The sequence below is a fragment of the Trichomycterus rosablanca genome, chromosome 25 (genome assembly GCF_030014385.1).
Source record: "Trichomycterus rosablanca isolate fTriRos1 chromosome 25, fTriRos1.hap1, whole genome shotgun sequence".
Lineage (NCBI taxonomy): Eukaryota > Metazoa > Chordata > Actinopteri > Siluriformes > Trichomycteridae > Trichomycterus > Trichomycterus rosablanca.
In genome coordinates, this window is record NC_086012.1 from 1,357,841 (window position 1) to 1,372,678 (window position 14,838).

Below are 14,838 nucleotides of genomic sequence, written 5' to 3' on the forward strand. Positions count from 1 at the left end.
TCAATCATGCTTAAAGATTAAAGATCAGTAGAATTCGGGGATGAAGGGCAGAGCTTTAAATGGGAATAAAGAAATAAAATAGATTAATACAACTATAGTGGTCTGGTAACCAGAACAACTAATCTACTGTGCAAATCACCACAAAAAGACACCAAATACATAAAGCAATTCACTACACCTCAATCTAATCAAAATAGTGACAGAAATCTGGTGACACACCTTATTTTTATGGACCCCACCATTCTGGCTCAGGCCTGATGGGTTCATTAGTTCCTAATTGCTCGTAAACATTATTAAACAATTATACACATTGATTTATACTAAATTGCTACCTTTCCTACCTTCCTATTATAAACAATAACCAATAAAACCAATAACAAACATAGTAGAGGATTAAAACACAGGGATTGATTCTGCTCAGCAACTTGTAGCATCATAGCCCAGTGGTTAGGGTACTGGACTAGTAATCAGAAGGTTGCTGGTTCAAGCCCCTATTGGGTCCTTGAGCAAGGCCCTTAACCCTCAATTGCTCAGACTGTATACTGTAACTGTAATGTAAGTCGCTTTGGATAAAGGCGTCCGCTAAATGCCAAAAATGTAAATGTGTATCATTAGCAAGCAATGCTGATAAAATAATAATAGGTTTCTCAGAAAGCACTTGTCCTTACGTCCATAACAAACCAAAACATGAATAGGTGAGTATTGACAGTTTAAAGAACATCAAGAGGCTTCAAAATACAAAATACAAGCACAAACAGCATCACTGTGGCAACACAATGGGTAAAATAGCAAGTTGTTATTTTTTAAAAGCTGAATAAAACAAATGATTTTAATGATACTGGATTGGTAATCAAAAGGTTGATGGTTCAAGCCCAACCACTGCCAGGTAGCCACTGTTGGGCCCCTAAGCAAAGCCCTTAACCCTTAATTGCTTAAACAGTATAATGTAAATGTAAATGTAAACCAATATAGGACTTGTCAGTGTTCCCATCAGTTACTGATAGGCAGGAACCCCAGAACATTTGGTCGCCCCCCTATGTTTAATGTATGCCTTTGTAAACAGTTATGTATGTAGGGTTTTCCAATTTTATGTCCTAGAGGTTCTATGCCAAAACCACACATTCCCTGGGTCTTATGTTTCTAGACCTGTATGTTTAAGGAGCCTAATGGTCTTTTGTGTTTCTTTTCTGTACCAATTACTGACCCCTTGATACCAACCTTGGACTCAGAAAAACCTTCATGTTTTTTTAAATATATCCTATTAAGTGTACGTAGGGCTCTGGAAACAAGTACAGGCTCCCAATAGGAAGGCAGTTATCAACACGCTTGGTAGAATTTTCACCAATTAGCATTTATTAAGTTCTTCCTGGTTCTCATTAGTTATACCTCATTATTATTGATCGTATTAGACACGGCCATTAGAAGCCGATTAAATTGTTCTCTGGTACAATAAAAAAGAAAGTAAAACATGTTATTAATTTCATAAATATGCTTAAAATTCCCAAATATTTATTTGACATGTTGTGTCTGTATGTGCTGACAGTTTCACGTACGAGGTCGGTCCTGTGTTTATTCTCATGGAAGAAGTCATTCTGAAGAAGATGCAGTCCTTCATCGGTTGGGCTGATGAGGAAGGAGATGGCATCTTCTGCCCAGGTAAAATTTAAAGTAGAGAGTTATGGTTACAAAATTTGGCCAAAATATGGTATGTGGACATCCCGACCTATTATTGAGTTTAGGTGTTTTGAATACAGTGAGATGCATCAGGTGTCCACATACTTTTGACCATGTTTTTCTTATATGCAAGGAAATACGCTAGGTCAAAAATATACCTATAGCAACTTGGATTCTAAAAGGTTGATGCAAAAAGTTCCATTGGCCTCCTAAATTCTTGTTAGTGTTTACAAACTAGTGACTTATTCATGCTCATATAACTAAGGGTAGGTGAAACTCAACCCAATGGCAGATGTTTTTTTGTGGTTCTTAAATTACGTATGACAATCCAGACATGTTTTCATGTAGTTTTTAATGGGTGCAGTCAGACTGGCCCTATACCAGTACAGCTGACTTCACCTGTACTTACTTTGCAGGTGGTACATTGTCAAATCTCTACAGTGTGTTGGTAGCCAGGTTTCACTACTTCCCCAAAGTGAAGACAGAAGGAATGTATGCTCTACCTCGACTTGCCCTTTTCACCTCCGTACACGTGAGTACACACTCAAATACTCGCTCGATGATAATCTTACCATGGATGATACATTATAGATATGATTTTCAAACATTCATTCAATCAATCGCTATATTATTTTCAGTTTATTTTCAGAGTTCTGCAATCAGTGTAATGTTTCTATTACATAAACATCCATCCATCCATCCAATCATCCATCCATCCATCCATCCAATCATTCATTCATCCATTCATCCATTCATCCATCCAACCATCCATTCATCCATCCAATCATTCATCCATCCATCCATCCAATCATCCATCCATCCATCCAACCATCCATCCATCCAATCATTCATTCATCCATCCAACCATCCATCCATTCAACCATCCATCCATCCAATAATTCATTCATCCATCCAACCATCCATCCAATCATTCATTCATCCATCCAACCATCCATCCATCCATCCATCCAATCATCCATCCATCCAATCATTCATTCATCCATCCAACCATCCATCCATCCATCCATCCAATCATTCATTCATCCATCCAACCATCCATCCATTCAACCATCCATCCATCCATCCAATAATTCATTCATCCATCCAACCATCCAATCATCCATCCAACCATCCATCCATCCAACCATCCATCCAACCATCTATCCATCCATCCAAATGTATATGGACATCCCTCCTAATGACTGAACGTTATTGTTTTTGCCACATATTTTGCTAACAGTTATATTAATAATGCTATATAGTAAGCTAAACAGAGCAAGCTCTATAAAGACTTGGTTTGACCACTTGTGTACAAAGAAGCTCCAGTTGGTTTTGGAATGGGATGTCCAACAAGCTCCTGGTCATGTGTCCAAGCTGATAACTGGCTGCTGCAACCAGATATACAAAACATTCTGATAGTATTAAAAATTTTGGATCAAAATCCACTCATAGGAGCAGCGTGACTTCGTTATAATAAATAGTTTTGAAATAGCCTCATGGAAAACACCAGAAGGCTTCTTCTACACCTCCGCCCAATAAAACCTGTTTGGTCATAGCTGCTTGTTCATGAGAAGCACCTGAAACAAACTTTGGAAAGTACACAACACTTCTAAGATATCCTCAGCTGAACATTTCCTAAACACTGAAACGTTCCTCAAACTCTAATGCAGTAAGAACAATACAACTGCTTTTTACCAGCCACTTTATTAAGCACACTTTTACACCTGCTCAATCGGCCAGTTGTGAGTCAGAAAATGTCAATTGGGACATTTTTGACCTCTTCATTCCATTTAAGCATTATTTGAATGCCACCACAAATTGCTGTCGATGACCATGTGAATCATTTTGTGGCCAAAATTGACCATCTTATTATGGATACTTGTGGCTACCCCAGTTCTCATAGCTTGTGTGGCTCTGCAGCTGAGTTGTTGTTGTTCCTAGACATTTTTACTCAAGAATAACAGTACTTATAATGGACTGAAGTAGCTCTAATGTGGCAGAAATGAAAGGAACTGAGTTGCTGGAAAGCGGGTATCCCATTACTGCCTTTACTGGCCAATTACGGTGTTGTTGGATAGCAGCTTTGTATCCCTCGGCTACCTGACCAATGGAAAGGCTAGGGAACCATAAAAGCCCTGATTTAGAGTGCACAGGTTCCCTCTCAATGTTCCTCTCACTCCTGCACTTGTTGTGTGCTAAGACTGATGCTGCCATCATACCTAACATTATTTTCCTCAATGTCTCCCTAATATCCAATCAGAGCCATTATTCCATCAAGAAATCGGCGGTGGTGCTCGGGATCGGCTCTGAAAACGTCTTCGCCGTCAAGTGCGACGAAAGGTAAGAACTGGCTTGTTGGCTGTAACATACTGTGACTGGGGTGGCCAATACCAGATACATGCTAACAACACACTGCTTATGTCTGTTTGTAAGGGGCAAAATGATTCCAGCAGAACTGGAATCCAGCATCTCTGCAGCAAAAGCCAAGGTGGGTCAAACATGCTAACATGGCTAGCAATGACTGGAAGTTTTGTGTTACTCGTCTGCAAGGACATCATCGGCTATTGTCCGAGCAGGGAGCGGATGGCTAAAACAGACTAGACTTTGGGAAGTACCGTTCCAAAGCCTGGATAAAAATAGGAAGGCATCAACAGATAAGCGGACCAGATCTGCTCTGGTGACCACTATGTGTGGGAGTAGCCAAAAGAAAAAAAAATTGCCAATTCCATTGTGTACCTGTTAGTACTATTCAGCATCTTTGGTTTGAACCTATTGCTAGCCATATTAGCATAATGCTCAAATTGTAGCATTAAGGGAGTGAATTTAATGACTTTCATATAATTTGCATAAAATAACTTTTAAATAATTGTAATAATAATGCAAAGTTAATAATTATGAAATAATATATTAAAGAATCCCAATCTGTCTCCGCAGGGTCTGGTTCCATTTTTTGTGAATGCCACGGCCGGAACCACCGTCTACGGCGCCTTCGATCCTCTCGTCGACATCGCAGACATCTGTGAGAGATGCGACCTGTGGATGCATGTGGACGTATGTATTAATTTATTTATATATACTGTAGATCAGTCGTTTATGTTTTATTAAGTAGGTAAGGTAGGTAAAGTGTGTCACATGTGTATTTACAAATGTCACTTATTTTTTTACAGGCAGCGTGGGGTGGAGGATTACTCCTGTCCAAAAGACACCGGATAAAAATGCGGGGCATTGAGAGGTAAGACTATTAACAAGCTTAAGAGCCTAAATTTTGAGGTCAGAAGTTTACATACACGTGTAGAAACAAATATCCTGGGTCAAAAATATACAATTGTCAGGTATATTACAATAGTTGTGTCTATACATCAAAGCTTGTGACCCAACTATGATTGAACTTTGGATCACTTTGCGTAGTAGAAATGGTGAACTATGACATCTGTGCCAAATTTAACCCTCAACTAACGTTACGGCAGAAAGTGGATCCATCACGGGTGAAACTGTTAAGTTTTTGTATGGCCTTTCCAATGTCCTAAGCTCAATTAATTTTGATTTTAATGTAAGTTTTGGGTCACTGTTATGCTGGAGCAGCCAGTTCCATCTATTGAAGTGTTTCGAGGTATTTGTCCTTCTTTATCTCTACCACTGGCAGCAAAACAGCCCCGAACAATACACTGCCACCGCCATTATGCTGGACAATAGGTACAGTGTTGTTGAGTTTAAATGCCTTCCCTTCTCCTTCAAACATACTTCTGGTCACTGCAGCCAAATCACATGGTTACATTGGGTCGCTCTTCTCCTCCAGAATACTTTAGCCAGACTTTTTGCAGGGGCTTCTGTTTGGTAACAGAAAGCTGGCTTGACTGTGGACAGAAACACCTGTGTTTCAGCAGATTCTATAAAAGCAGACGTGCTGTTGGTGGTTCTTGACTGAATGTTTGTATAGTCAAAATTTATTAGAGGGTTTTTAGATTTTCCACAGTGGCTCAGTGGGTAGTGCTGTTGCATCGCAGCACGAAGGGTCTGGGTTCGATTCACCCACCTGGCATCCATGGTCCTTTCTGTGTGGAGTTTGCATGTTCTCCCTGTTTCCTCTAGGTGGTTAATTTTCCTTTATCAAGTCAACTAAAGCTACTAAGAATAATAATGCTTTAAAATGATCAGCATTTCTGGGCTCTGTGTACCGTCAGGCTGGGAACATATTGACGCTTATCATAATGCTTAAGCGTTTCTATGGGTATCAAAAGGCAAGCTTAAACAATTGGTAGATTATAAAATGTATTCTAGATAGAACAGAATCTAGCCATGCTTATCATTTAAAGATACGAGAAGATAAAGGGCCAGCATATTCATGGAATGTAATTAAAGCACTAAAGCTTTATCATGAATGTGAGGACTAGTGCACCAAGAGGACTATTATACTATTACTGGACGAATGCTTATGTTTTAGTCATTTAGTCAACGAAAAAATGATTATACAGAAATGATTAAAATCCCAATTACTTTCTGTACAAGTGAATGTTAAATAATGAAAGCTGAACCGTAAATTCTCAACAGCTTTTTACTTAAATGGGTAGAAAAAAATCTCAGCTGGAGCTCAGAAGAGCGTAGTCATTTCAGCCTCGTTATTTCAAGCGGAGCAGAAAATTGAAGCAGAGGGTTTTCAATACAGTGAAACGTCCTCAGGGACTCTGAGTCAGGTAATCATGTGTTCTCTAAACATGTCTGTAGGTAAGGTGAGGTATTTATTTAGCAGTGCCGGCTCAGATGTCCACAGGTAGGGTGCGTCCGAGCGGCAAACGGAACAAAAACATGAACTCGGTGATGGTCTGCAATCATAACCCAGTTATTTTTCTCCCACTGCTGGAGTGAAGAATTGAACTCACGTCGTTTCCACTTTCCTGTAGGGCTCAGTCGGTCACCTGGAACCCTCACAAGATGATGGGCGTCCCGTTGCAATGCTCAGCCATTCTAGTCCGGAAGAAGGTCAGTCTGATGTACAGATGATCAGAATTACTGTAGGTTTGGGCGTGTGGGTCGGGATCTTTAACCTGCTGTGTTCCTCACAGGGTCTGTTAGAGGAGTGCAATAAGCAGTGCGCCGAGTACCTCTTCCAAACCGACAAGCAATACGACATGACGTACGACACCGGAGACAAGAGCATCCAGTGCGGACGACACGTGGACGTCTTCAAGCTCTGGCTCATGTGGAAGGCCAAGGTACGTCTTTCTGATAATGGCAAACCCACCTACTGCAGGGTACAGACAGGTGACACAAAGTGACACAGGGAAATAATATGGAAAATACGTGGAGAACCGTGATAAGAACCACTGCATAATTTTGCCATTGTGTCAGTCCAGGTTCACTTGAGGATACAGCATACACCAAGAAAACTACACAGGCTTTAAAGCTTGACCAAAATACAATAAAACAGTGTAACACACTTGCTTCAATAACTCTGGTCCATTTGTACCCTTAGATGGACGTTTTTCTCTGACGAATCACCTGGTGAATATAATAGAACATTTAAATCCTTGGAGTGGTCTTTTTCAATATGACCATACCTTCATTTAGAGATCACTAGAGGACAATTAATAGTTAAATTATTATGAAATGATGTTTGGCAGCGGTCTGCACGGTGGAGCAGTAGGTTGCACCATCACATCACGTCCTTTCTGTGTGGTTTGCATGTTCTCCCTGTGTCTGCATGTGCCGGCACCTCGAGCAAGCAGCAGACTCTTCTCACAGCTTTGTTTTCAGGTCATGTCTGAAGCATTTTCTGTGAGTCTGAGCATATGAAGTGCTTTACATACAGAGCCTCTGGAATCTTCTCCGTACACTATCATCTGTACAGTCGATGTTTGCATGAATAAGCACGCTAAATGTATTTATTCAAAGCGGATTCTTCTTACTCCCCACCCGAACCCCCACAGCTGTTCAAATTCAGGATTAAGTCAGAACAAATAACTTAGAGAATTTCATCAGGAGAAGCTGCTAATTAAACTATAGGGAATTAACACCATAATAATATATAGTAGCTAATAAGGGGCAGTTCTGAGACGAGGAAGACCAAGAATAACCTCACAAAGCCATGACGGCGTAGTGACGTAACGTGAGCTAATGAGGATTCAAACCGGTCATGAATGGTTTGTGCTGGGATGTTGGAGAATCCTTCAAAAGGAAATCGTCCTACATCGTTGAGGCTTGTTGGACATTCCATTCAATAAGCATTAATTTGGAGTTGGCCCTTCTTTGCGACTATAACAGCATCCACTCGTCTGGAAGGGCTTTTGACAAGATTTTTGAGTTTGGGAAAAGCATCATGAGGATTTGCGTCCATTGATGTTGAATCTGGAGTCTTGAATACCTGATTCTACGTTCTTAATCATCCAGTTCCTCCACACCATCCTTCCAACTTTCCTTTCCTCTATACTTCACTCCTTCTAAATTAATTGGTCATAAACCTTAAAAATGATTCCAGATGTGCTGGCGGAGCTGGAGGGTTTGTTAAGCTGAAGGCTACATCTGGTTAGTAAGATCCAGAAGAGTCTTGCATTGGATTTACAGATGTATCCTGGATCTAGAAGCTTCCTTCCACCTTGATCCCATTAAGGAAATTGAGACATTATTGATATTATAAATAACTGAGTCAGTGGTAGCTTAGCTGTTTATGTACCAGACCAGTAACTAGAAGGTTGCTGGTTCAAGCCCCAACACCTCCAAGTTGCCACTGTTGCACCCCCGAGCAAGACCCTCGATCACTCGAATTGCATTCAGTCATAACTGCGTGTCCCTTTAGATAAAAGCCGCAAATGTAAATATAAATATAAATTGTTTCTCAGGGCTCAGAAGGTTTTGAAGCCCAGGTGAACCACTGCCTGGAGAACGCCGAGTACCTCTACTACAAACTGAAGAGCAGAAACGACTATCAGCTGGTCTTCCAAAACAAAGTGAGTACAGATCATACACAGTTACTTGGCAAAGTCTAGTTTAGAACATTCTGTTCAGCTCCCACAAAGTCAGGAACGTTACTAGGAGCTCAAAAATCATGGAACAACAATCTGTTCGTCAAGGTTCGGGCGTAAACCTTGAACCGTCTTATTATGCTGAGGGGATTTTTATTTTTTCACATGGTCAGATGTCATACAAGAACCAGCAGAAATCATAAATGCTGGAAGACAGGTGACACTGTCCACAGTCGAGCAAGCCTTACATTAATATAGTTTTCGAGGCTGCCCTGCAGGAAAGAAGCTCCTGCATCTTGTGGAGCTTTAGGTTGTCCACCATCTATGTCATGAATTTTAGAAGAGCGTTTTCAGTGAACCAGCATTGACGTTTCTCATTTCCACCTTCCTCCTGTGACGTCTCTCCAGCCCGAACACAGTAACGTCTGCTTCTGGTACCTGCCGAGTCGAGTGAGGAACATGCCAACAGGTCCGGACAGAGACCGAGAACTTCACGCGGTAAGAACACGAACCACCCAGAAATAATAACGGGAACCGAACAAACCTGTTTGGTTGCTGACATCTGCATAAATACCGACCCTGTTTCCAGACACCTTGCAGAATTTAACACCACAAGCCAATGATACGTAGTGACCTAATATGGGCAAAAGTAAGTGGACACTTGGCTTTTCTTCTGTTTAAGAAATGCTCTTTCTGTCTCAGTATGGTCCATAAAACTCTGTGGTTTGAGAAGTAAGTTCCTCAGTAGTAGGCTGGAGGCTGTTATAGCTGCAAAAGGAGTGGGGACCATGGGAACCGTCCTGGAGGGGGCTTTTTATATGCCCCACAAGTATGTGGACACCTGACATTGAGCTTGTTGGACACCCCATTCCAAAGAGCATAACACGCTTTCCCCAAGATTTTAGAATGTGTCTGTGGGCACTGATGTTGGGCGAGGAAGCCTGGCTCACAAGTGGCGTTCCGGTTCATCCCAAAGATATTGTGTGGGTTTGAAGTGTTTGCTTTATGGACCACACTATGTGCACAGGGGTGCAGGTCAAACTTTCGCCCCATTGGTTAGCAATGTGTTAAAAGTGGTGTCCACATACTTTTGACTACATAGTGTGACAAGCAAATGTGAACGTGGGTATCATTACACCTCAAATACAGTTTGTTGATTCTTCTTTAGATCTTATGTTCTTGAGAGATTTGGTTGGTGGATTTGAAAACCCACTGGTGATGTTGTGCTCCTCAAAACTCCAGCAGCACTAAAGTTCCCAAAATATTCGAGGTGGGAGGAATCTTCAAAAAGTTTCCGCACTTTTATATCGTGATTATAAGCGGTGATGGTGGAGGAGAAGTAATCGGTTGTAAGCTTATAGTCCGGATTTAGCTCCATCTAATTTGCACCTTTTTGGATGCTCAAAGAAGCTTTAAGGGGAAGAAGATTTTCATGTGATGATGATGTGAAAGCAGCGGCGCATCAGTGGCTACACGCTCAACCAAAATGCCATGAATGCCATTTTCTGCTGATGGCATTAAAAGAGTTGGTACGATGCTGGAAAGATGCATCAGAAGATGATGATGTACAGAAGTGGAATTTGTGTTTGAAATTCTTAATAAATAGAGTTTAAAAAGTGCAGAAACTTTTTGAAGAACCCTCGTAATCCAAATCTAGACCAAGCTGATCGTGAGTCAGATCTTCATGGTGTGAAAAGTAAGAGTCAAATCTTCAAAGGCGCATTTTTCCTCTGATCCTCTTCTCACTGATCCTCAAGGTCGCCCCCAAAATCAAAGCCAAGATGATGGAGAAAGGCGCCACCATGATCGGCTACCAGCCTCTGGGAGACAAGCCCAACTTCTTCCGCTGCGTCTTCTCCAACCCGGCCACGCAGAAGGAGGACGTGGACTTCCTGCTGGAGGAGATCGAGCGCCTGGGTGCCGAGTTATAGGACGCGTGAGGAGTTACACTTCAAAGAGCACTTTGTACGGACTGCATTAGGAACGGGGTTTAATTTAGGGTAGATTAGTTTCCCACGTGGTCTCGCCTGGCGCTGACGCGGAACAGGATCGGATCACGTGATCAAGAACAACATGAAGAATTTTTACTCTGTGGGAAAGTTTGTGAACCTATTATCTCGATATCTTTAGGATTTGTGTAGACTTGATCTGATCTTCGTCTAGATCATTTTATAACCAAACGAATCAAAAATTAACGCTCGTTAGCTCTGCGCCCCCGGAGCTCCAACTAACACATCAGCTTTATATACTTAACAACATCAGCCAGTTAAAGAAACGTATCCAAAAGCTAGAACGCATAAATTCCACTCTGATAACAACCCATGACGACAGGCATCTCCAGATCTTCACACGGTAGAGACTCGATACCTGAGGGATTCCCATCATGCACTGCAGCAGGCACTACAGCAGGCAAATTACATGACAACAGTCAAACGCTTGCATACAGCCAGAGGTCGTGAAGCGACTCCGAGTATCATTTAGGTTTCATTTAAGTGCATATGTGGCCAAAAGTATGTGGACACCCCTCCTATAAACGTCCTGTCCATGTTTCAGCATGACCTGAGCTTGTTTATGGTTTAAGGCCCAAATTCCAGCAAGCACTTCAAGGTGACTCCATATTTATGACCGTTGGGGCGTGGTTTTGAAATGTATTGTGCAACAACGTCACAATCATCTGTCCACATACTATTGGCTGTACATTGTAATCTTATATCGATCGATCTGACAGATTAAAAGGAAGCTGCTGATGTCTTTCATTCCACTAATTTGAATTTAAATTAGAAGCCGCTGGAACACACTGGAAGCGACACTGTCCACAGTCAAGCAAGCTTTACATTTCCATCGGTTTCTTTCGTTCCTGCTCCGAAAGCTGCACTTTAAATGTCCAAAGAAGCTCAAATCGTGGGCAGCGGTTAAGGTGCTGGACCAGTGATCAGAAGGTCTGTGGGTCAGATCCCACCACGGCCAGGTTGCCACCGTTGGACCCTTGATCAAGGCCCTTAACCCTCACCTGCTTGGGCTAAAAAAAAAAATCTGCAAAATGTCATGAACGAAAACGGAAATCACATGGACGTCTTGTCTCTAAGCCTATGCTGATATAAAGCTGGCTCGACTGTGGTCACTCAGCTTCTAATTGATAGCAAAACCTCTTTTTAATGTTTCTTAGATCTCACATGACCATCCAAACACTTTGTTTCCTCAGCAGTAGGTGACAGTTTAGGCTTTATTCCCGAACTTTCCCTTGTACCTTTGTGTACTTTGATGTTGTGTTTGTTAGTAGGTGCGATCTGACCGTCCTGTTCAAAAGTATATGGACGCAAACTTGAGCTGTGCATGCTGGGGTCTTATATGAACCTCACGCGTTCCTAATGGTTCACAAACTTGATAGAGCCTATATATACTGTATATATATACATATATATAGTATAGGTGTTTTCTGTTATTCTATTTTATTCAGATGTTTTATTTAGAATGATATTTATATGTATAGGTGATATTTTAAAGATTTAGATTAACGACGCTCGCTTCAATGAGAGTTAGGACAGCATGTGAACAAAACAGAGAGTGCTTTGTAAGTTCTCATTGGTCTGTATTTAATTAAAACCACATTTAATGATGTTTTTTCTTTATTACATACATTTATTTGAAACTGGGTTTCATTCCAATAAAGCTGGGACACTTTTAGGCACATTCATTCACTCATTGATTCGTTGAATGTTTTACCACTGCTTTATCCTGGTCAGGGTCGTGGTGGGTCTGATTCAAGGTGATTTATTATTTATTTATTTATTTATTAGGATTTTAACGTCATGTTTTACACTTTGGTTACATTCATGACAGGAACGGTAGTTACTCATTACACAAGATTCATCAGTTCACAAGTTTAATGTCGAACACAGTCGTGGACAATTTTGTATCTCCAATTCACCTCACTTGCACGTCTTTGGACTGTGGGAGGAAACCGGAGCTCCCGGAGGAAACCCACACAGACCCAACCCAGGACCTTCTTGCTGTGAGGCGACAGTGCTACCCACCGAGCCACCCTGCCTCCCCTGATTCAGGGTGAAAAGCAGGAAACACCCTGGACAGGTCACCAGTCAATCACACACACACACACACACACACACACACACACAGGGCAATATTTAGTAGCTCTAGTTGGTTTGACTGCACGTCTTTGAACTGTGGGAGGAAACCGGACCACCCGGAGGAAACCCACATGGACACAGGAGAACAGAGAGAACATGCAAAACTCTGCTTGGCTGGGGAATCGAACCCAGGCCCTTCTTGCAGTGAATTTAAATACCCGCTTTTATGTTATTTTTTGCATTTCACATCTAGTCCCAATTTTTCTTAAACTGGAGTTTGTATATACAGTAAATATAATGCTATACAGTAAATAGTACTTATGTTGTTACTTTTAAAGGTTATACCTGGAATGATCGATGTAAACGCTTCCTAAATCTCAGAATTAAAGTTCTTTGAGGAAGGACGATGATGTTGTGTGTTGTTTTGAGTCACTCAGGTCATTAAAATGTCGAGACATTAATAACCACGGCTGGAAAATCTAACTCCGAGAAAATAAATCAGCCCTCGAACTGAGGACAGATACACGGCAGATCAGGTGTTCGGTACAAAACGTTCCATCTCTGCCGTTCCATCAAGAGTTTCAATTACCGTAAGTGGATGTTTGAAGTTCAGGCTTCGATGCGGCGAATAAAGAGATTCTACAAACCAGAGAAATGGTTTGGTTACAGATCAGAATTCATTTGAATTGTAATAAAAATGTAAATGCTGTGTTCACTTGAGGCCCGTCATGCTCTAAAAATACACTTCATGGTCAAAAGTATCTGGACGCCTGACCGTGAGCTCGTCGAACGTCCCTTTATGTGATCTTATTTTATCTAGAACTACAGCCGCTCTTCTGAGAAGATTTCTCACAAGACTTTGAAGTACGTCTGTGGGAATTTGTGCCCATTTTAGTTATTCCAGAGCTGTTGAGTGGGGCTGAGGTCTTCATGTCTTGAACAGTCTGTACATGCTGGAACAGGAATTTATTTGTTTATTAGGATTTTAACGTACAGAAACGATATTTACTCGTAACACGACATTCATCAGTTCAAGTTTAATGTCAAACACGGTCATGGACAATTCAGTGTCTCCAATTCACCTGACCGCACGTCTTTGGACTGTGGGAGGAAACCCTCGCAGACACGGGGAGAACACGCAAACTCCACACAGAAAGGACCCAGACCGCCCCACCTGGGGATCGAACCCAGGACCTTCTTGCTGTGAGACGACAGTGCTACCCACCGAGCCACCGTGCCGCCCTGCTGGAACGGGAAAGGGCCTTCCCTAACCTATTGCTATTGCCTGAACAAATAAATTCCTCTCCAGCGTTATTGCTCCTCTGTGCAAAAAGCGAGCTCTTTCAAGACATGAAGACCTCAGCCCCACTCAACAGCTCTGGAATAACTAAAATGGGCACAAATTCCCACAGACGTACTTCAAAGAGCGGCTGTTGTTCTAGGTAAAAATAAGATCACATACAGGGACGTTCGACGAGCTCACGGTCAGGCGTCCAGATACTTTGGAAGCATGTTGCAATTGCTGTGGCTGAAACACAACACTAAAAAAATGAGAGGCTCAGGCTCTCTCTCTGCTTATACGCGTCGGGCGTGGCGTGTGCCAGCCTGCGGCCAGCGCGGGTGTCACCGGGGCGCAGAGGGAAATGAAGCGTATTCAAATTGGCACGATGCAAACAAGAGGGCAAAAAATAAAACAGCTGTGGCAAGGTGGTGCCCGCAGGAGATCGTATAGATGTCAGATATAAAGAGGAACATGTTCCGGGGGCGGAAGTTCCTGTCACTTGGTTTTAATGTATGCATTTGTTTATGACAGTATTTACATGGAACAGATCATAGTGTGATCTGTACATACTGATCAGGTTGGTGAGACGCATGTGATAATGGCTTTACACAAGCGCGGGCACGCCTGCATTCCCAGCCCTCAGGCTACCGAATTTATAGAGTAACATGATAGATGTGAAAAATGGTTCTTCAACCCTAAATGTGTAAATTTTCGGTTCTTTCGGCCGAGAAAAGAAAAAAAACGAAGCTCGTCGATGGTGAGTGGTGCCAGAACCAAACGACTTGGTTACATGCAAAAGATGTTTAACATTCTATTCTAGAGATGGGACGATCGATCG

At 41.9% G+C, this 14,838-nt stretch overlaps 1 protein-coding gene across 1 annotated transcript in view; it reads left to right on the top strand.

The window, feature by feature from the left end:
* Window positions 1–10,694, top strand: part of gad3 (glutamate decarboxylase 3) — a 28,070-nt gene extending 17,376 nt beyond the window's left edge. Inside the window, exons 5-15 of the mRNA XM_062987373.1 lie at window positions 1,544–1,656; window positions 2,091–2,206; window positions 3,935–4,014; window positions 4,108–4,162; window positions 4,609–4,725; window positions 4,842–4,906; window positions 6,573–6,651; window positions 6,735–6,884; window positions 8,508–8,615; window positions 9,039–9,128; window positions 10,388–10,694. Coding sequence (XP_062843443.1) covers window positions 1,544–1,656; window positions 2,091–2,206; window positions 3,935–4,014; window positions 4,108–4,162; window positions 4,609–4,725; window positions 4,842–4,906; window positions 6,573–6,651; window positions 6,735–6,884; window positions 8,508–8,615; window positions 9,039–9,128; window positions 10,388–10,561 — 1,147 coding nt within the window. The 3' untranslated portion in view covers window positions 10,562–10,694. The remainder of the gene's footprint in view (window positions 1–1,543; window positions 1,657–2,090; window positions 2,207–3,934; window positions 4,015–4,107; window positions 4,163–4,608; window positions 4,726–4,841; window positions 4,907–6,572; window positions 6,652–6,734; window positions 6,885–8,507; window positions 8,616–9,038; window positions 9,129–10,387) is intronic.
* The last annotated feature ends 4,144 nt before the right edge of the window (window positions 10,695–14,838 follow it).